This window comes from Takifugu rubripes, chromosome 20 (assembly GCF_901000725.2).
Source record: "Takifugu rubripes chromosome 20, fTakRub1.2, whole genome shotgun sequence".
NCBI lineage: Eukaryota > Metazoa > Chordata > Actinopteri > Tetraodontiformes > Tetraodontidae > Takifugu > Takifugu rubripes.
In genome coordinates this window covers 9,254,545-9,277,459 of record NC_042304.1, presented here as the reverse complement: position 1 = coordinate 9,277,459, position 22,915 = coordinate 9,254,545, and the positions used below count along the sequence as shown (strand labels likewise).

The 22,915-nt window shown below is 43.6% G+C and overlaps 1 protein-coding gene across 1 annotated transcript; it reads left to right on the top strand.

The window, feature by feature from the left end:
• Positions 1-722: 722 nt before the first annotated feature.
• acbd6 (acyl-CoA binding domain containing 6) lies at positions 723-22,732 on the top strand. The gene is made up of 8 exons (XM_003974190.3): positions 723-1,231; positions 1,412-1,476; positions 1,766-1,862; positions 4,272-4,348; positions 7,460-7,565; positions 9,412-9,501; positions 19,685-19,715; positions 21,946-22,732. Exons 1-8 carry the CDS (start codon positions 953-955, stop codon positions 22,098-22,100), a joined length of 900 nt encoding a protein of 299 aa, XP_003974239.2. The 5' UTR covers positions 723-952; the 3' UTR covers positions 22,101-22,732.
• Positions 22,733-22,915: the final 183 nt, after the last annotated feature.

Below are 22,915 nucleotides of genomic sequence, written 5' to 3'. Positions count from 1 at the left end.
AAAGGGGGTGACGGTCCGTTATTATAAGAACAGCGACACTTGTTGGACAAAGACAAAAACTGCGTTTGTTAACAATAAAAATCTTTTTGCCACGGCAACTGAAAACTCCTATCCACACATGCCTTTTATGTTAATTGCAGAAAACAAAGCTTAATCAAATAGATTTGGGCCAATATTGTACACCGTTGACAAAAAAATATATGGATGTTTTAAAGATAATGTTGGGGAAAATAAAAGCGAAAACTTACTAATCACAGTCTACCACAGAGGTGGACTTTTAAGTTATTACGTAATTACAGTGAGAAAAAAGTATTTTTCGACTTTAATAATAATAATTTTCTGGCAATAAATATAGTCGAAATTTTAGTATAACAAAATGTAACGCTCGGAAAAATAATTGATAAAATGCAATGGAGCAGGTCAATTGCTAAAAATTGTAATCATAATCAATAATCATGAAGCCAGCATTTACTAAAATATAATGATAAATTCTAATAAATATATTTCAAGTTACGGGGAAATAACAGCTTGCTTCTCCGTGTTAAAATCTAGATTTTAATAAAGGTAAACTTACTGCAAGCAGTTCACGAGTTCTTCCAAAGTCGTTATCAAGGAAAACTACCTCAAAAAAATTCCTGAATTTTTATTTTTAAAGCACTCACAATTCGGCACCGTCATGGCAACATAAACAGAAACGATGGCGGAACCTTTGTTACTGGCAGCGGGTTATCCGGATCTTCTATGGGAAAGGACCGTAGCCGGACCAACCGGAGAAACAAATCCTACTGTCGCTGATGTTTGAACATAATAGACTCATATAAAAACAGAATATTTGCTGAAATATTTAACAGACGCACACATCACTTTTGTCTTCATTTGGACCCTTTCAGTATTTTAGACGTTCAACCCACGGCGTGTTTGACTGGAGGCTAACGTGTAAATATTTACAGTCATGGCTTCTGGTTCACCGTCGTCCTCTCCGGACACTGCGACGGGCTCAGGTACGGACCCAGCTCGGCCCGACACAGGAGAGCCCCTCGGCGGAGCAGGCTCGGACTCAGATTCCGATCTAGATTTGAGTAAATTTGACTGTAGTGCGATGGAAATGGGAGATCGGGTGGATGGAGAAGAGCTGGAACGGGAGTTTGAGTCTGCGGCTGATCGTTTACGAGATTTGGTTCAGACGGCTAGCAGAGAGCAGCTGCTTTACCTGTATGCACGATATAAGCAAGTGAGTATGAGATAAACCCTAACTAATTTTGCCAAAGAAATTCGGATTTGAAGTCCACAGTAAATACTCAACAGCCTTAACATCACCGATGAAGTACACATAAACACGATTTTGTTGGCATGTAATGTATGTGATTACGATAGAGATAATAAGGTCATTAATCCATATTATTGGTTTCAGGCCAAAGTTGGCAAGTGTAATACTCCAAAACCTGGCTTCTTTGACTTTGAAGGACAGAAAAAATGGTGTGTATGAATTCATTTTGTATAGATTTTAAATTAAATGATGTGACAACAATGCTCTCCAGGTTGTCCACATGTTACTAAAATCCATTGAGCAATGTGCTGCTGAAGAATGTGCTAGGAGGCATTTCTTTGATGGACCAGAATCATCATATTTAACTTTGTTTTTGTTTAAATTGTCTTTCTTTAGGAGGCCATTTTTCTGTCTGTCTTTGTAAACACACCCATTGTATGATTCACATCCATTTAGCTGATTCTTGGGTATGTTGTTGACATTTTAATATGACTACAGGCAGGCATGGAAGGAGCTTGGAGACATGGAAGCAGAACAGGCAATGCGGGAGTACATTGCCTGCATTAATGTCTTAGACCCTGAAGGCAGCACGAAGGTAATGACAAATCTTTAAATTGTTGCCAAAGTTGTTTAACATCACCACTCCCGATGAGGCGATATCTTGCTTGCAGCTCTCAATTTTGTCAAGGGGAAATGGATAGTTAATAGATAAACAGATAAATGGGGTTATCTATGTATGTTTACGTTAATCTAGTCACTTTATCAGTAGCAGGCTCCTGTCAGTATTCACCCAGTATACAGATTCAGAGGGAGGGGCAGAGGCTATAAATAGCTCAGCACTGAAATACAATTTTGAGGCCACTCATCATATTCAAACAATTTACTGGGATTACCAATAGTAAGAATTGTAAAACAAAGTCTTAATATTGTAATAGTGTATGCAGTGTTAGCTTATACTGTATGTCCATTCTTACTGGTCAACTATTCAAATGTGATTGTAACATTATACCACCAAAGTTTTTTCTTATGCACGTGTGCATGTGTGTACATGTGTGCATTGTACATGTGTGCATTTAGGCTAAAATAAACCATAATAACAGTTCATATGCACTTATTGTGTTGAGAGTAGACTCAGATAACCACCTACAGAGAGTTACTGTGACTTTTCTTTCTCTGTTTTCTCTCTTTTATATCCTCATACTTTTTATTTGTTATTTTATTATTGCTGTTAACATCTTATATTTACTTGAATTTTGACGTTAGTGTTGACCTATGGCTCATAGCAAGAGAAAATGATTAATACAAAAGTGCCAAGCGTTATTGCTGCCCTTTATTGATGCAATGTAGTTCCGTGCCAGTAGAGGTCAGTGTCACTGCGTTAAAAATAGATGAGATCGTGATTTCCATTTTCTAATACCTCATATATTGGGAAATAGATGAAACATTTACTTGCAACATGACCAGTGTACTGTCTTCTTCAGAAATCATTCTAGAAACATGCCAAATAGGTAGATAGGCAGTAGACTTGATAATTGTTTCTGGAACTAATTGAAATTTCAGAATCTCAAACTACTGTAATCTACATTTAGTTGTAATTGAGCTGTATATATATTGTATATTGCTGTATATTGAGCTACATGTATAATATAATTTTAGATATTTTTATATATTTTTTAACAACTGATTAAATACATCTGAAATATTCCTCTGACAGGATAACTACAATAAAGGTTAAAAAAAAAAGCAGAAGCATCATATGGTCATAGTAGTAAGCATTATGCTGTAATGGTCAAATAGTAGCATCATATCCACTTTAGCTTTACACAGTGTGAAAATAGCATTTAAATTTAAAATAACAATAAAAGGATCCCTTAGACATCCTTTGTGATCTTATTGTTTTGTCCCACCAGCTCTGATTGCGATCTTCCAACAATCTCTCAGTGCACCCTTTACTCTTTGTTAGTTTCAGCTCTACACTACCCTCATTCACTTCCTTTCCCATTATTGCTTTCCCCCTCCATTTTTCTTTCCCCCCTTCCATGTTTATGCCTCCTTAATAGCGTCACTGTCACTCGCATGTCCACTCCTGACACCTCCTTTTCTCCCCGGCTGTGCTGCAGGGCAGGACTGGCTGACTCTACCACAGCTGCACAATGCCAGGGGAGAGCTCAACAGACAGCCCAACAAATGCCTCGCTAAAAAGACGATTGTATTAGCGTGAACAAAGCGCCAGAGCATGGCTGTGGCTTTTCTGTTCTAAGTAGGAGTGCATAGAGGGATACGCTGGACAGAGAATAATGGGCAGAATTTGACCTCCATTCCTCTCTCAATTTTTGAGTACACGCTGGGTTTATATTACATTATACTGAAGAGGAGCAGGAGCGGCGCATCAGCGAATATTCTGAGTTTCTGAAGTGAATTAAGATGTCCCCAAAAGTGCACACACAGTTGTTTTGTTCCACTTGTCATGTTCTCTCCCACTTTCCCCATTTCCTGAAATCAGATTTGCGTGGGCTCTTTTGTGAGCCAAGGTTCAGCTCGAAGAATAGGCAGAGTAATAAAAGTCATGGCTAAACAGAAACGGAATGTGTAATTGCTGGGAGGAGGAAGAAAATAACAGAAGATTAACAAGGCCTACAAATTTAGACACTACATTTAATGTTGGCCTTGCACAAATTGTTGGATATTTGATGGCGATGAGGTCATCATCTGAGGGCCCCTGAGGCCTGTTTCAAAACTACACATTGTGAGCTTCCTCTGTGTGTCTTTTCAAAGGCTACAGTAAAAAAGAAAAGCAAAAGGTTCATATATTCAAGGTGAATAGGTGAATTTAATCCTTTGTAGTGCCCTGAACAATGAGGACAGTCTGCCCGTCCTTGTCCGTACAGGACAGAAACTTTGGATGTTGAGTAAAACTGGATCAGGTTTCAGTGTCTGTTAGCATCAGCTGTAGATGTGTACAAGGTGGAGGCTGTTTTTCATGTGCCTGATCTTTTTTTGACAGGAGAGACGAGGAACAGAGAGGAGAACGGGCTTTGGAGGAGCGGCGGTCAGCTCTCTATACCAGGAGGAGACGATCAGGTATCACAACAAAAGACTCTTAAAGCCTCTGATTTCATAGATATACAAAGATTCACTGTGACTTTATATATTTAATTTAATAAGGTGACCCTGGTGTGGAAAAATATTGCACCTCATTTCTCATGTTGGCATTTTGCCCTGCTCTGAATTGCCACCCGTTTGATGCTCAGTCCGACTTGGTTGCTGTGTACCATATGACAAACCGACCCTAACCGCCTCGGCGCCAAGAGACACCATACAGTTCTGATTTATGTTAATGAAATAGATTTTTCCATTTACTCGCGGCTGGCAGGTTACTCAAGCTTAAAAAGCTCATCTTCATTTCAATGGTAAAAAGAGGTTTTTTTGGAGATGAAAATGAGATGTGTGAATCCTGCAGGTTTTCCTCCTAAATGGCTGCGTGTCATTAGTATGCACCGTCTCGGGCAGAGGTGGCCAGAGGCTCCTCATTTTAATTATGATTTCGGGAGGGTTTTGAAGGGGGAGTGTGAGGAGGCAAGCCAGGAATGGCAGAAAGTGGCAGGTGTGGCAGCTTTCCTAGGACGGCGCTCCCTTGATATCAAGTTGTAACTGCGTCCAAAGAGTAACCAGCGTGAAGAAAGTCATTAATACAGCACATGCACACACCAAAGCGCATGCGTGCACACATTAAACATGTACTTATCCCTATAAGTAGACACAATTATAAATGAATCCATGCATAACCTGCTGGAACTGTCATGCTCACTGCTCTGCTGCTTTTCAATTACGTCCACCTCTCTCTTTCTCTCCCCCCCCCCCCCTCACACACACACACACACACACACACACACACACACACACACACTCCATATTAAACAGCAGCTAAGCACCTGTTAACCAGAGTTAATTGCCTCTCTCCTTTTAATGTGTGAATTGACAAAAGCTGGATTGATTATCAATATCCATGTGCTACAGGTCTGATCACTGTGTGATTGAGGCTTTGAAGGCTGCACTTGTAATTTTTCGTCCTCTTTTTAAAACGACTCCAGTCACACACTGGAGTTGTTTTTGAGTTGTTGTTGTTTCTCTTTCTTCTGTTTTGCTCATCCGTTTATAATAAAAAAGACTTATAGTGTGTGGGTGTGTGTAGATGAGTGAATGTGTGTGTGTGTGTGTGTGTGTGTGTGTGTGTGTGTGTGTGTGTGTGTGTGTGTGTGTGTGTGTGTGTGTGTGTGCGCGCGTGTGTGTGTGTGTGTATGTGAGCATTTGTGTGAGTGAGAGAGAGATGAATGGTGTGGTTGTACTGTTGATCAGTGTGAAGCTCAGGCCAGGTAGATGAGTGTTCCCCACCACTGTGGTCAGTTTAGCCTGATTGATGAAGGACATATCTGCCAGTACACCAGACTGGAACACACACACACACACACACATGCACATGCACTTAGCACATAAAGTTGTCTCACACAAACAGTCAAACTCCTGATACTCCAGCTGCTGGGATGACAGAGTAGCCAGTGACCTTCCCAGCATGCATTGCAGTGTTGTTGATGTCACTTTGTTAGGACCTACATTAATCATCTGCCTATAGCCTCGGCACACAATCGCGTGCGTGTCTGTTTGTGTTCAGCGCAATGAATTCTAGGTTCAAATGAATTCACAAATGGGCTCATTTATGAAATGATCTAATTTGTCATGACTCCTTAAAACATGCACGTGCTCTTTTTTATACGTGAACGCGTGTAACTCTATAGATCAGCCCTTATCTGACCAGTGACCAAAGACTGATGAGCTGGCCTATTGATTATTTGCCGGGGAGATGGATGGTCACCACCCATCAGGGACATTTGGGGTCACTGTGGCCATCAGACAAGGTAGTGGGTGTGGCCAAGTGCTGTGACTCATGAATAACCATAGCGTTAGTAATCATGAGTATGTAAATGAATGTGCTCATACATAACCTATCAGCGATAAAAATGTAATGAGTTATTCATGATTTATCGCAAGCTGATGAGGTGGCAGAAAGAGGATGGGGAGGAGAAGAGTTAGGGGAGAGATGTGCAGCTGTGAGCTGAAGAGAAGGTTCATTAGAGAACAAACGGCACATAAATCTTTGTTTTTCTGTCTCCATTTTGAGAACGTACACCAACTGTAAACAAGGGAAATGCTGCCTGCGCATCTTGCAAGTTTTGTTCTTGATCAAGTTGGTGGAGTCCAGTGGGCCAGGCGGAGGGTGTGATTTATTTTATTCAGCATGACCTTTGTGTCCAACATGACCTTTGCTGGTTCACACAGACACACGTGATGCATAAAGCACATTTAAGGTTTTTTTGTTGTTAATGCCGTCAGATGGTCATTTGCCTAGGGCATATACATTTTCTTTCATTATCTTATCTCCTTTCTGTCTTTTAAAAATGTAATTATTTACTTTGACGTGATTCTAGAAACCTTTTTACATGGGTCAGTGCTGTTGAGGTCATCAAAGTGCTCAGTGTATCATTTCCTAAATAAGGGCCACTATATAGTGGGACTGTAAGGCCTGGACAGGGAGACCGGCAATGCTGGTTTGGGCCTTGAGGGTGACGTACGCCCTGCGTGGGAGCACGGCTGGCGTGCGGGGCTTTAGTCGGACAATAGCAACATAAATTCAATTAATCTGAATGGTTGAGAGGGATGGGAAGGCGTAAAGCTCTAAATGAGATTTTACCCCTTTTCTCCCCTTCACCCAGCAGCCCCATCCCTCCTCCTCCACTGCCACCAGCCCTTCACCCTTCCTCCCCCAAGCGCTCACTTTTGTCCCCAGTGCCAGGCGGTGATTTGAAGCAGATACAATCAGAGGTGAGATGATGCTGCTGCGCGTGGGTGTCCAGTGCTGCAGTTCCCACGGGAGGTGGCACGTGTCACCACCGCTTGAGGCTTAGCTATGCATTGGCGTTTTCTATCATGTCTTTGATGAATAAAGACTCTCGCATTACAGGGGTTTTTTGTATGGCTCCAAAAGCACGTTATCTCTTTTACTTTGTTAAATTTTGAGAGAGAAAAAACAGCACTTTACGGATAACAATGCAGTTTGTTCAAGCACAGAATCTGATTCTTTTACTTGCAGTGACCAGTAACATCTTCTCTCCCTTCCTGCCTCTGTGTCTCTCCCAGGGAAGAGGACAAAAACATATTTGATTACTGCAGAGAAAATAACATCGAGCACATCAGCCAAGCCATCAGCTCCCAGAAAGTGGACGTCAATACTAAAGATGAAGAGGTATCTGCACTTTCAGGACACATTCACCACTGAATAAAACTGTGCTGATAGTGAATGGTATTACCACAGCAGCTGTAAAGGAAGTGTCTTCAGGTTATGGAGTAAATAGTAAAATCATCAATTTAATCAAAAGATCTACCATAGGATCCCCCATAAAGAGAAATCTATATGGTTGAAAGGTTGTTTAGGTGCACCCGGACTGTTCCTGCCTCTGACCACTGCCTCTGTAGGAAGACAAGCAGAAATAGCATCATGGAAAAACACTCGTCACTGGAAGATGGTTTATGGGAGATGGTTTATAGAGATTCCCCCCCCCCCCATCATTGCATCATGGATTCATTGACCTGGAGCCGGGCGCACGTGGAAGCTGCTGCTCAGATACTTGTGAATGTTTATTACCAGTGTGAGCTGTTTTCTGCACTGACCCTGATATCCATTCATCTGCCCTCTATTCATCATCAGCCAGGGCCAAATGGCTCACTCCCTGCCTCTCTTTCATCACCGCCGCTCCTGAGATAAGCGGCCAGTCGGCCAGCAAATTCTCAGCCAGAGGCCAGATGGTCGAGGGGCATCACCAGAGGAAGCTTTGTCTGGCTGCTGCCATTGTTGTTGTCTGCTCCCCTGCAGTGTGGCTCGCTGATCGACAGAGGGCAGTGGCGAGTTTCCAGTCTGCAAGTCTGATTGTCTACAGACTGATGTCACATATTTCTCTCTATCTTTCAGATAAAAACTAACACAGCGATATTAATGATACTTATTTCATGGTTCTGTTCAGCTGCTAATAAATCCCAGGGAATAAAAGGAGTCTTGCACTTGTAAACTGGACAGTTCCGGTGTTACTGATTATAGACAATATGCCATTCCAAACTGTAAACCTTTTCAAAGTAATATAAAATTCCTATTGTGATGAAGGAGCACATTGAGCAATGTGACATTTTTCTCTCAGCAAGCCATACAACTGGTCATCAATGTATATTTTAATTAAATTGACATCATTATTTCTTCCAAAATGAAAGTGAACCCAGATCTTCAAAAGAGAGTATTTTCTTTTAATTAGGTCCTGTGCTCCTGTCTAAGAGTGACTAGGAGTTTCTTTCTTCTTTTACTCATCAGTGCAAACACTCAATGTTTCTTAAAATGCTTCCAACTTGAGTTGTTTCTTCTATTCTCTTTACATAATTACTGCAGCCCCCCCAAAAGTAAATACTTTTAAATGCAGCAACCTAACGGAAACTCGATGTGAACACTGCCAGCACACCTGATAGAGCGGGTGAGGAAGAGGCAGATGAACTTATTGGTATTCTGGCCCGGCTCATGAGCATTAATTTTAACATGCAGCCATGGTGATCAATATGATTTAAGCAACAGAATTTGACTCAGAGAGTTTGCTTTACCTAATTGGTCCACTGAAAAATGAGCTTGGGAGGTTTTATTTGAACGAGATTGTTAAAGCTCTGAAAAGGATGGTGTGTTTTTGTTTGTGTGAGTGTGTGTGTGTGGTGGGCGTGCTCAGATGGTACTTTGGATTTCTGTATAGTGTTCTATTAATCAGGGTTTCCCAGATTGGTCTACATTACTACAACACTTCACCTCTCTTCTTTAGACACACACAGAGCTCACCCATATATATATGTGTGTGTGTGTGTGTGTGTGTAAAAATATATAGACAATAATTAGGCTGTCCACAGGTCAGAGTTCTGAACTGTAATATATCATTTATTTGGCCAGCTTTGTGAGAATTTTTGATTTCTGTGTACTAAAGCGAATTTTTAACATTTGGTTTTTAGTCTTTTGCTCATGACGTATTCTGACGCCCAGTAATTGTTTGCTGTGTTTGCCTTGGCAGGGTCGGGCTCTTCTACACTGGGCCTGCGACAGAGGCCACAAAGAGCTGGTTTCTGTATTACTGCAGAACAAAGCAGACATCAACAGCCAGGTGAGCAGGTTTTGACATGACACGTAGAGTCAGTCCAGTCTGGAGCGTTTCATTAACAAAGAACCATCCCGCAAATGGAGCTTGAAAACAGCAAAAGTTCCTTTTATATGGAGAAATCTCAGACACTAGGCCCATGGGTGGATCCGTCTGGTTGTGTTTGAGGAGAGGAAGGCAAGTAGAGAAGTCAGGACACATGTAAACCCAAGTGAATCCTCCTCACTGCTCCCTCATCTTCTCCACCCCTTCCCGAAGGTCACCTTTAATTCACTTTGTGCCACAGACAAATCCCCAGAGCTTTAGCAGACAGAGTTAGCTAGTAGCTAGCCTAGTATTTCTGCATCCTGGAGTTTTAGCGGCATCCAGGAGGCTTTAGCTTTGACGGTAAGCTGGCTCAGCTGCACATCGCAGAAATTACTCCTCTCTCCTGCCCAAACATCATGACACAGTGCAGTTCACCGGGAGGCACGCTGAGGCTTTAACTGTAAGGCCAGATCAATTGGAAGTAATCAGGCAAATTGTTTTACGTTGCACAACCCATATAATCAGGACATTTCGCAAATGACTTTCTCTTTTGTTGTCATGCCTGGCCCCTTTTTGTTTTGCATGCTTGTGGGGAGGGGCTGGATTTGTGGTCACTGGTTCATAAAAGACTGAACAGCAGGACAACTATGAGACACTTCGCTGATGATTTACAGCCATATCGAGATAATAACAGCAGCGGAGGATTGATGTACGTACAGGGAGATGTTCAATTCATCTTTCATCTCGCATGAAGGCGTTTTCTGGGGAGAAATTAGAAAGAGCTTTTCTGTTGGAATTTTCTTCTACTGTATATGATAATCAAACCTTGACAAGCAGTCATTGCTAACGAATACGCAAAATATAAGGAGAGGAGGGTGACACATTTATTAATCCCTCCAGCCATCTAAATTGTATGATCCGATAAAAAGCAGAATTTAGACTTTTTACATCCTTTGACCGGCCTGACTTTCCAGTATTGGAGGGATCTAACGTGCAGCTGTCTGAGTGTTAGAGACTGAACTTCTGCGACTGGGAGCAGATTTATGAGGTGATAAAGAGGTGACTGAGAGAAAAATATTGTCAGCTAAATCATACCACCCTCTAGCAGTGCCAAATTATATCGCCATGTGAGGCTTACAGAACAATATGCTCCTCATTAGCTGTTAAAACATCCTCCTTGTTCTGTTTAGGTTTTGCTTTTTGGATTTAAATCACAGAGTTTACGACTAACAATGCTGCTCAAAGATGGATTTCACATTATGTTATGATAAAGTTAAATGAAGTTCAAGTTCCTGTGCGTCTGTCCTAATGGCTGCCTCCCTTGGGCCAGGCGATATGGGATGCTGTGTGTTCACGAGGATAATAGTGAAATGTTTAGGTGGTTTGTGCGCTATTAGAGCGAGCAGTAATCTCTCCTGACCTCCACCAACTGTGCAGCAACCAGTAAATAAAGATCAAACATGATTTATGTTTAATTTGTTGATTAAAATGGGGAGGGGGAGAGTTAAAGTAAAAACTATTATCATTTTCTCGGCAAAGTAGGAAAATCGTTTGAAAATTAATCAACTGATTGTTTTAGTGAATTGTTCCCAAACCCTGGTAACCTGCATTAAGGGCTCGTTTGATAGTTAATCCTGGATCAAGGCAGAAAGGGACTACAATAGGTAGCTGTCCGCATGAATACGCAGATCACAGCCCTGCCACCTGCCAGTTGTAGATCAGACCCCCCCCCCATCTTCACTGTGTCAGCGCTCCCTCAGAGCGTAGATCCGCGGAAAGTGGGGCAGGCGACGCTAACTGTGGGAAAAATGGCAGACTCCACTTAATGTAATAATGGAAATTAAGGCTTAAACACCAGACTTGTGTGTGCTAGAATGTATTTAAGAGCATTAATGAGGCATGAGCTTGCGTCGTGGACATTCCATCATATCAGGACAGCAGTGAAAACGGATCACTCGTCAACACATACAGCTCTGATTAGCATTTGGTTGTCTTTGTGTTTGGAAAGACACACTTTGTGGATAAAGGCTTCACTGTCTATGTAGTTTTAATTCATTCCTTTGTGGGATATCAGTCATTTAGCTGAAATTAAATGTTCTAGTTTATTAAATCAGCTCTGGCTAAAAGCTAGTAGGTTGCTCTACTGGTTATGTGAAACATTGGTGTGTGTTGCTCGGACTCACTTTGTTGATGAAGACTTTTGTGTTCCTGTCTCTAAAGAAAAACACTTAAAATAATATCCAATTGATTTAATACAGCAAAAAATCTTAATCTTAAATATAGAAATAAGGCAGAATGTATTTAAACTGGGTATGAAACAACTCAATGGTACACATAATAATAATCCACACACCTAGCTCCATTTTACTCTGAGTAAACAGGAAATTAAGTTTAAATGTGTGAGTATTTGAATTTAAGATGGGCAGTGTGTGAGTTCATCGGTCTAGAATCTTTGTGTGTGTGTGTCCGCCCTCCTGGTGGTCATTCTCTGTCCAGACGGTGTAATCCCACACCCACAGCTAAGCCTCATCCCCTACAACCTTTGGTTTCCAGGAGGAAATCCCAAACCCTGACTTTAACCCTGCGCACAAGCTGCGGGGGTTGCCATAGAAATATGCATTGATGCTTCGGACGGGCGTGCCTGTGGGAACAGAAGTGAGAGGGTCTTCAGAGGTGGCATCCAGAAGTGCTGCAGATTACAGCAAAGGTCACGACTCAGACTCGCACATTGCCTGAATTTTAAGTGATTACTGGGCTGGTAAGTGAGAGAGGAGGAATTAGACAGACAAAGAGGAAGGACAGGTGAGATGCAGGTTAACACAACAAGAACACAATGCCAGGAAGTAAACATTGTTAAGGTTTAAATCACACAGGTCTTAAGCGCATTGCTCTGTCTGAGATGGTTTTGCTTAATTCTTGGTTGTTTTTTCCTCCTCTTCCCATCTCCTCATTACTCTCCACTTCTTCCAGGCTCCCGTCCCCTTCACCCAATCCCTCCATCCCTCCCTCGTCCAGCCTCCACTTTGTAGTAAAACAACATGATCTGTGAGGCGGGGAGGGCGCCACGCAGCCCCGCTAATTCTAATTAATCCAGCATGGTAGCATGGCCGCAGCAGGTCTCAGGCACTCCTAGTCTATCAGATAGAAATTCATAACTTAATTGAGGTCAGAGCCTCGAGCCGGCAGAACAAAAGTCTCCAGCCAGGACCAGCTAGATCAATAGTAATAAATATCTGACTGGGCAGCGCACAATTGGTGGCCAGAGAGTAGAAGTCTCATACATGTAATCTGCATTTAAAACTTTCAGGGATGTCTCGGCAGTATCAGACTGGTTTATCTTATTAGGCCGCCCGTATGTGCACGTACATTTGTCTGGTGGGATCACGCTCCAGTACGCTGCAGGAGAGACACTGAGGGCTTTTACATGCCAGGAAATTTGACCCATTTTTTGTTGTGGCTGGTTTTATTTGGTGATTAATGTCATATTTTCTCATTTAAATTTTGAGTTTGAATCCTGGTAAAAAAGACAAACAAACAACAACATGTGTAGCAGCGGCAATCAGTTATTTTTAGACCGATGCCCATTTTAGACAGAACGGAACCAGCTCAGAATTGACGGCATTGTTTCTGCATATTTTGTAAAGTGTGCGCGTTGTCATGGTGGGCTTGCTCAGACCAGGTTCATTTCCAGTGTGTATTACTGGTTCAGGGTCTGGAGAAGCATCATTACTCTAAATTGTATCATCAAACTTCTGAGAAGACCAACATACGGTACCTGTATATTGTGCATATCACAGTGATTTCCTATTTAACTTGATACTTGACATTAAGCCTTGAAGTGTTTCATATAATGATTATTCAGCAGGGGATTGGCCTCAATATGCTGTTTTTAGTATTCTGTGCTTAAAACTGTTTAATTTAGCCTCCAATCAAAATCCAAATACGGTACACACAATTGCTTTTTTAATCAAAAGCAAATAGGTTTTGAGCATCTGAACTGTGGCATTCTTATTTTGTGCCTGAGATGAGCAGTAAATAATAAAAAAAGCAAACTATTTTAGAAGCCAAAGAGAAGCATTAACATCGATGCATGCACCTTTTTCCGCAGTCAGCGATTCAAAACCTGCATCAGTTGGTTTCATTCACCCTGAAGTTGCAACATCCAGCAAAATCTAGAAACTGGATGGATTTTGTTGCTTGTGCACAGATTTGTGGGCATTTTGAGCTTTTAGTCTTTCAGCTCAGTGAAACACAGACCTCTCATCTGTGTTCTTGTGCCGTGGCGTCACATGCCTGTGAATTCACAGCAGTACACACAAACACACACACATACACATGGTGGGTGATTGAAATTCTATGGCAGAGGTATTATTACACGTTTGTATCCCTCCCCTTTCCCAGCACAGCCTGCAATAACTAATGGCTCAGTCAGGCCAGTCATAACAAATATCCAGCCAGATTCGTCATAACTGTGTCTGTGCGCCTTTGTATTTGTGCATCCTGGACCTCAGAATAGAACCAAAGAAAGACAAGGTGGAAATATAAGATGGTAGAATTGATCAGGCACATAAAACAAAAAACTAGAAAATGATATACAACAGTGGGATGATATGACAGCAGTGTTTTGGTTAAATGAGTAAAGTATTTATTCACATAGATGTTTAAGAAAGCAGCTGTGGCCATCTTCTTTAGAGTCAAGGTACACATATAACACACCTATCATTTGATATTTATACCTTCTCGACTGGTAGTTTAGCTTTAGGCCCCTGATAGAAACCTACAGATTCAAGTCTCCGATCTGTCCCAGTGTTGCGTCGAGCTAAAGTTTAGTGGTGCCGCTTAGCCAGTGAGGACGGAGCCCGTTAAATGCACTGAAGTCACCACTCAAACGTTCTTTGTATTTTACAAGTCATACTTTAAGGTGCTCTTATTAGATTCATATTTAGGAGCTGCTGCACATTAGCTCTACTCGATGAAATGAAGTCCGTTGCAGCGCTGTGTTAAAAGGGCCTATCAGACACAGATACAGTTATGAATCTATAATACGAGCACTCAGAAGAGAGCCCCGCGGCCTGACAGTAATAGCACAGCCTAAAGAGCCTCTCCAGCAGGTAACAGTCCTCGCTGCCATCATCAGCTGTTGTTTCTTTCTTATTGGCCACTCACTGGGCCTTTGCCTACACTCAACTATTTGATTTCCATCGTTCTTAAACATCCACATAAATTGTCAGGAGCATTAAAGCTGTCCTCGACTGTTTCAGACATGGCGGGGGGGTCGGGGGGGGGGGGGGGGGGGGGGGGGGGGTGGTGAGGAGAGAGAATAAACAAAGTAAGTGTTCTGCCTTCCATCAGTCTCCTGCAGTACTCAGCTTTATGAGTCCCTCACTCCAAATGCCTCAGCCGCAGCCCCTGCTGCCTGGCCATTGATTTTCATGTTACACTCCTTTATGTATTTATTTATTTCATATATTCCTTTTTAAACATCATTGATGACCCGCAGGAGGACGGACGGGGGCCTTTCCTGATGTTAATTCTCAGTCTCAACCTTATCCTCCTCTCTGATGGCTTTAATGGAGGCTAAGGTGTCCCACGGGAACACACCAGCCTGGACATGTGGGGGTGTGTGTGTGCGTGGGGGGTAAGGGGGGAGGTTCGGGGGGTCAGGACCCACTGAGGGAGAGAGATTGGTTGGCCAGTGGTGGAGAAAGATGAGATTCAGAGCAAAAAGTATGTTTTGCTACAGTGGGGCTGGGAGATGGGAGAAAAAAATCATTAAAGTTTAATAACTCTTTGGCCTCTTGACAGGGTTTAAACTATACATATCTGTAATTTGTGGTATTTGCCCCTGGCAGCCGTTGGTGTGAGTGTGAAGGAGCACCGTGGCACCTGAAGGACACCCCAGGCCAGTGTGAAGGGCAGGTGGGTTCGGTGCTCAGTTAATTTGACCGGCAGCGGCAATGATCACACGCTGAGCAGCAAGGTCGCCCCTCCCGGCTCGGAGAGAGGACCCAGATTCAATTAGGGATGCAGATCCTTTTAAAAAAAAAGAGGGGGGGGGCACACACTCATGCCGTCTCACACACAGATGCACAGAAGCACACACAATAAAGACTGTCCCAGATGAAAGAATGAGGACGACAGCTGTCATGTCAACCAACACGTCCACAAGAGATGCAGCAAGTGATCCAACCAGGACCGTTGCTTGTGTTTGGAACCCCTCACTGTCGGCTGGGGCTACTAAAGTGTAGAGCAAAAATCTTCTGGGGGGCGTCAGAAGTAGAAACTCTTTCACTCTGTCTTGGTTTTAGCTGGATTAATGTTGAATGCTATCTACTGTCTCCTGTCTGTTTAATTCCCTACTCTGAAATCCTTCTTCCTCTATGCAACAAAGCAAACAAACGTGTGAATATAAAATGGCACCGCACGTTTCGGAGAACGGGCATTTTGAAAGTGCTGCTACTTGTTGGTTCCTTGAGGTCCATCGAGGGTGAAGATCTCGGTCTCCACCGTCATTCTCCAAGCTCTGATCTGCTCCCTGATTAATGACACCTGCTCATCATAACGCCGCCTGCTGGAATCTGCATAGTAATGACCCCAGTCGCTTATCGATTCACCCCTCACACACACACTCATCTCTGCCCTGTCATTAGAAGCCAGCAGGCATCATAAATCATAATTGCTTGTCCATTTTTCCCAACTTGTTTAATGTTCCTGTCAGGGACAGTAAGGGGAGATGAGGAAGGAGGAGAGGGGAGGAAGAAAAGCCCCTATAAACCTTCCTGAAATCAAAGAAAGCAAAATCAAAGGGAGGATACGGGTAGAAAATGACCTCAGATCAGCCAAACCAAAACCTGCATTTCTTTAAATCTTTAATCAGTTCCGATGCATCAGCTCATTGAATACTGGCTCAAGCATGTCGGGAAGGGAGCTTCAATCTAAAGTTAGAGTTTGACAGTAGAAAGCTCTGTAAATAAGAAACTTTACCAACAGAAATTACTTAGAAGGGATCGAATCAATAGTTGAAGCCAAACCGCACAGTTAAATACAAGCATTTGTTGAACTTTTCTAGAGTTCCATTACAAAATAAATCTTTTTAAAAAAATTCAATACACTCTGTCAGGAATCCATTCAAGTAACTTTAGCTTTGTGTTCTGCTGCAGTGAATGCGTCTTTGGTTTGCGTCTTTGACATGGCGTTCTTCTTTTGTGTTTAATCCTCCCTCTCTCATTATAATTAACTTTGAAAGTGTTCTGCTGGTCGAAAACAAAAAAGCTTCTCTTGTGATACGGCCAAGACGAGGCCCAGTTATCTTGGCTACAGTCTTGGTTCCTCGCAGTAATTAAACTAATGTCTTAAAATGGCTGAAGTTATGTTTATCGGCATTAAATTAGAGCACCTTTAAGTGGTATTTTGTTTATTTCGGCACAAAACAATTGTTGGTAAAAGATGATCATGGAGCCGTTGTGCCAATGTTTGTTCCTACAGAGAATGGTTCGTTTTTCATGCACTGGTATCAGGAATGTGTGAAAATAAAGGGGGGAGCTGCTTTTAGTTAGCACACAGCATCCCCTGTTAGCTGGTATTAGTGGATCTGTTTTAGAATGGCTGTTATATGTTTATATATGTTTATATTATCATGATGAACCTTTTGCTCTCCTCAATCTCCGTTGCCAAACCTTCCTTTCATCCATCTTTCCTCACAGAACCTTTGTGGTAGAAATGATAGATTGGTGCAGCAGAAATTCAGCATAACCACGCAGCTTCTAAGCATATTGCTCCCCCCATTAGGGTGATACACTGCCCGTTGCTGGGGCTCTGCTGCTGCCGCCGCCGCCGCTGCTGGTAGAGTGCAATCGGACGCTTTATTGAGCACTTTGTGTTTCTGCATCGCAAGGGGAAACTTCCCATGACATGTGAAAGCTGGGGGTTCGGGGCAGCATGTCTGTGTAATGGGATGTGAGCGGGGTGCACCGGCTTGGGAGGAGGATGACTATGGCAGCAGGTATTTGGAGGAATCGAGGGAGGGAGGGTCTCATCCTGGTTGCTCCCAAAGCAAATGGAAGACAATCCAATTTCTTGTGATTCCATCAAGGCTTCGGTCTGGATGGCAGGGCATTACCCGAACCCTCACACGACACCGGCGTGTCCTCTCCGCACATACACAGATGGGCCTAACATGGCCTACCTAAAGTTTATTTCCCAGGATCATGCGCTCTAAAATTGTGCCGATGAGACTTCTGGTGTCATTCAGAATTTCCCCTGCGCTCGGCAAAATGCAGGTTATTACCTGCGGCAGGTTAGAGAGTAAATCAGACACTTCCTGGACAATTCTGTGGATCTAAAACTGCTGTCTGTGTGGTTTGAGTGTGCTAATGCTGCAGGCTTCACATATTTGTAGAACCACTTTAAACTAGTAATCAGGAATTCCTTCGCACATAGATTCTGAGTGACACCTGTACTGTCGAGCTTCTGTCACTTCTCAGATTACTACAACAGCAAGGGTCTGCTTCTTTGGACAGTTCCAGTTAACTCTTCCCTGTCTTGGGTCCTGACAGACTCTCACAAGAAATGTACCAATGACTGATGAATCCGTGCTCTCTGATGTGGACGTATTGGGAATCCTGGGGGAAGGTTTCAATAGTCAGGTGTCAAGAACATTTTACGACAGAGTTCACGTTTACTCACAAAAATCAAAAACGGGCGCTTTGGCACCAGGAACTGAAACTACACACATCAGGGGGAACAAATGTCTCCTTCGGGGGCAGTTTTCTTGGAGCTGATATCAAGCAAAGATTTAAGAGATTTCATAAAGGCATTTGGCATCTTTTCTGTTGCTCGACTTTGACAGTTGTTGCTGGTTCCTCTGATGTGAGCACTTAAAGCATCTTTCAACATGAGGATGTTTAAAGAGTTTGCCATTTTGTGCAGTTTTCTATTTCCACCGAAGGCGTTCCCTTGTATCAGTAAAAGAAATGTGGTGTTTTATTTTATTACAATACAGCTTTTTTTTTAACTTTTCACAGCCGCTGTTTGTGGTTTATTTGCAGTGACAGCGGCTAAAGCGACCATCTCCGTCTCTCTCTCTCCGTCTGTCTCCTTGTGAGAGACGGTGTTAGCTGCCTCACAGGTTGCCGTTGGACTCGCAGACAGCATTGTTGTCTTGGGTGAACTGCAGCGACGCTTTCTATGCCAGCGCTGATTTGCATCTGTGCTCCGTGATCCACCCAGTGGGAATAGAAAGCTCTAATCCAATCAGCAGGTCCCTGAAGTGCTGCCCCAGAGAGAGAGAGAGAGTGAGAGAGAACAATAGGATCACTCTACACTGGGCCCAGCAAGATGTACGACAGGAAAGTGATGAAGAAGGTGCAGGAAATGGAAATGGTGGATTGATCAGGATTAAGATTGAGGAGGAGACTGAGCAGTATAGAGAGAAAGGTGGATGTGGTAATGTAAGGGGAGAGAGGAGGGACGGTGAGCCGGGTAATGGAAGAGCATAGATGAGGGAGGTGTGGTTTGGAGGGAAAGAGAGACCGGAGGAGGAGGGATTAGAAGAGAGCAGAGGAAGGACATGGAATCAACCAGACCCTGAGAGTGCACGAGGGGATCTGCTGCCAGGGTCAAAGGTGCGAGGGCTGATGAATGATTTCACAGTAGCAGTTTGAGTAATGTGTGAGTGTTTCCACCGCGGCGACATTTGGGCACGGAGGGAAAAATGTCGCCACACCTGCCGGCGTTTAATCTGTCCCCGCTGAAACCTTTGTTCTGCCCCGCACAATGTTCCCAGAGCGGAGGCAACAGTTTGACCATTCATCATCCTTATGAGGTGCAAAGGCAGGCCGGGGCAGTGATTAAGAGCCGGACCTCACGTCGATGATACCCGTCATATCGTGTCCTTTTACACACGGAATTCCGTCCTTTTTCCAACCCCCTGTTCTCACAAGAATGATGCATCTACTTGTTTAAGCATCACTAAGTCAGCACTGAAGGTCAGTGTGTGAGATTTGATTCTCAGGTCAAAAAAATCTGTTGCTCACTGTCACACACTCAAGCCACCAGAACATTGGTATTATCGTGCTTCCTGACCTGGAAGGGTTTGTTTTTCAATGGTTACTGAACTGCTCATAAAGAGACCCTGTTTTGTTGTTTGTTTTTTTCCCTACAGGATAATGAAGGACAGACAGCTCTGCATTATGGTAAGAAGATTTCTATTTTCGCTCTCAAAAAGTTTCACCATCTCTTTTTTTTTTTTTTAGTTTTTGTAAAGGTGAATATTTCATTTGTGGAAGAAAGTCACATCTATTGAACGCTGACTCCATTATTGTGGCCGCTCTTTCATCTCCCCAGATAAATCAGCTCGTTGTCTGTAAACATCTGTTTGTGGCCAATATTTGTCCTTTTCTTCACCCTCTTTCTCCTCCATTTTTCACACTTACCTTCTACACTTGAAACCTACGTGTGTGTGTGTGTGTGTGTAAAATAATTGCCAGACCTCCCAAAGGAAATCAGTACTGGTCCTCAGACTCTCCTGGCCCACTCGGAGTCCCACACACACGTCCCTGAGGGGCAGGACCACTATTCATTGACTGTGTGTGTGTGTGTGTGTGTGTGTGTGTGTGTGTGTGTGTGTGTGTGTGTGTGTGTGTGTGTAGAGACAGCCTGTTGGTGGTGTTGCATCACCCTCTTGCATCACACACACTCCAAAAAGGAAGCCTTGAGGATGGGGCATAAAAAGATGACTAATAAACATAGGCAATGAACTCCAAGAGACAAATAGCAGAGAATGAAAATTCATTCCCACCTCTCTTTGCACAGGGCCACAGCAGCTGGCAAGTGATTAATCGAGGGTTTACTGCTCACCATAAATTTTTCTCCTGTAAGGCTCCCTTGAGGCCCAACCACTTTTTACAGCTCAAGGCCCAGGCGAGACACCCTCCACGTGCGCACACACACACACACACACACACCGCTGGTTTAATACTGTAACAAGAGCAGGGCCGACACTGTGACTGGAAAAAATATGCTTTGTTAGTCCAATTTGGCTGCAGGATACAAATTTTCTTATAGTGTTTGAAACATGCTGAGCGCAGACACACACACATGCACACAAACACACACCTGATGGGATTCTGATGCATTATCATGCACACACACACACACACACACACACCTGCCAGCCAACACATCCACCACCGCTGGACCGGAGGTTAAAAGGCCTGGCTGTCAATCACCAGGGCTGCTGACATCAGCGATCATGGTGCAGCCTGCAGGTCCGCTCTTTAAAAGGAGCGAGCGATCGACACAGCCAGAGAGGAGCACTCAGAGCAGGAGAGAGAGAGTAGAAGTGAAGGGGGGGCAAGGTGCCAGAGGGGAGAGAGGTGCATCGGCAAAGTAGGGACCTGCTAACTGGGTTAAGGAAGTGCAAGCCTCCACCTTCCTCCCCCTGTGCACGGAGAGTGAGAAGACCCTTTTAGCAGGCCACAAATTGCCAGTGGCGCAGAAATAAAGTGTCTGAGAGAACCGTGGGTCCAGGCCGGTGTCAGTGCCGGGCCCACAGATGGGCTTTTCATTAACTGCTGCACGGGAATACTTTATCCCGCTAAAGATGGCAGAAGAGGCAAATTTACTCCAGCAGGGTACATAGCATCAACAGCTGTAGTGATCCATCAAATTCCCAATTCTGGCTTTTGTCCAGGTAAAAACAAATGCAAGATGTGCTTACACACACGGCTGCTCCGGGCTGGATACTCACTGGGATGGAAAAAGTCTCCTACTGATGAAGTTAACCTATTGAGATGGATCTGTTGGACTGATTGTAAACTAATGAACATAAAAAAGTCACACATTTATATAAACAAAAGCTGTTTTCTGCTGCATATTTGTCACCCCACACCTGACACTGTGCTAATTACAACTACAGCTAATGTGTTGGTGAAAGAGGCAGCAGCTCGTCCTTCCCAAACAGCACAATCTTTCACGGTTATTAACGTTCTCAAGACCAAAACAGCAAACAGGCCTGTTTGAACAGGACAAGAGGATGCGACAGAAATGACAGCTCTTGTTTATGTGCTAATTATAATTGCAAATGGATGCAGATGCACGCAGCTGTAGTTTTTTCTTACTTCTTCCTGAGTGGAAGATGTGATCAGAGATTCATCCATCCTTTTTCTGTTAACTCTCAGCAGATTCTGCTCTGCCTGCTCCATTAAAAAAGGGGTTTTTATAGCGACTATATCGAGTCAAACAAGTACACCATCCTGGCACCAGATATCAGCAGGTGCTCAACAGTCATCTGCTGATTTTCTTATTTTTAGGGGGAAAAAATCCAAAGGTTTGCGAAATGTACCCCCCCCCCCCCTCCCGGGGGCCCACTCCTCTGCCTGCCTAAACTCTGCCTTTGTACTTCTCTTATTTATCTTTTGGCAGCATCAGCGTGCGAGTTTGCCGACATCGTGGAGCTCCTGCTGGACGCCGGGGCCGATCCATCCATCAAAGACATGGAGGGCTCTCTCCCCGAGGAAGTCACCGAGTCCAGCGCCATCTCCTCCCTCCTGCGCCAGTATACGGCCCCGAAAGGCTAGACCACCCCCCACCCCCCATCCCCACGCCACCCCTTCCGTTCCTCCCCCTGACCTTGTCTCGCTCTGTCCACGCACAGCAGGGTAGTGAAGGTTTTCTTTGACTTTATTTCCAAATACTTGAGGTGAGTTTGGTTTTGTTGGCTGCACATTCTGGAAGTGTTGAGTGCAAACGTCAGTCCTTCCATTTATTGAGACGCACGAAGCTCACCGCATGTCTTCTCATCCACCATCAGTCCTGAATGTTTACTTTAAATCCCCGGTAGGATTGAGCGATCCAACGGTTATTGTGACATGACGTGCAGCCGTCAACGGGTTGACATTTTGCTGTCGTACCTTCTCAGCCTCCTTGGAACAAAATAATCACACATTCCAGTTTATACATCGTATGTATAAACAGCAAATAAAACATGTTGCAGAAAATAATAACCATTACACTTATGAAATATTATACTGTCATAGGATGTTTCTTCTACACATCGCCTCCCCCCCCGCCCCGCCCCGCGGCTGGCAGCGAGCCAAGCCCGCGAGTCTGGGTCAGCATTCTTTGATCGTTTTTCATGATTGAGTTGTGTTACATTAAAGGAATGCTTTAATTACTCGCCGTGTGTTATATTAAAGACTTCCAACAGAGATTTCCCTCTCAGTTCTTTGTTCTTTTGATCACGTAGAGTCCACACACGATCTTAAACTTAAATACCGGCCACATAGTTGAACGTAAAAGAGAGTTCATTCATACAGTAACCAAGAAAGACTTAAGGAAAGAGCGGATAGGCTTTGAGTTGTACGGCTTCAGGGGAGGTAGTATAATCAGAGCC

Coding starts and splice junctions, on each gene's coding strand:
- acbd6 (XM_003974190.3), top strand. CDS start 953: ATGGCTTCTGGTTCACCGTCGTCCTCTCCGGACACTGCGACGGGCTCA. Junction 1,232..1,411: donor TGTATGCACGATATAAGCAA/GTGAGTATGAGA, acceptor TATTGGTTTCAG/GCCAAAGTTGGCAAGTGTAA. Junction 1,863..4,271: donor ACCCTGAAGGCAGCACGAAG/GTAATGACAAAT, acceptor TTTTTTTGACAG/GAGAGACGAGGAACAGAGAG.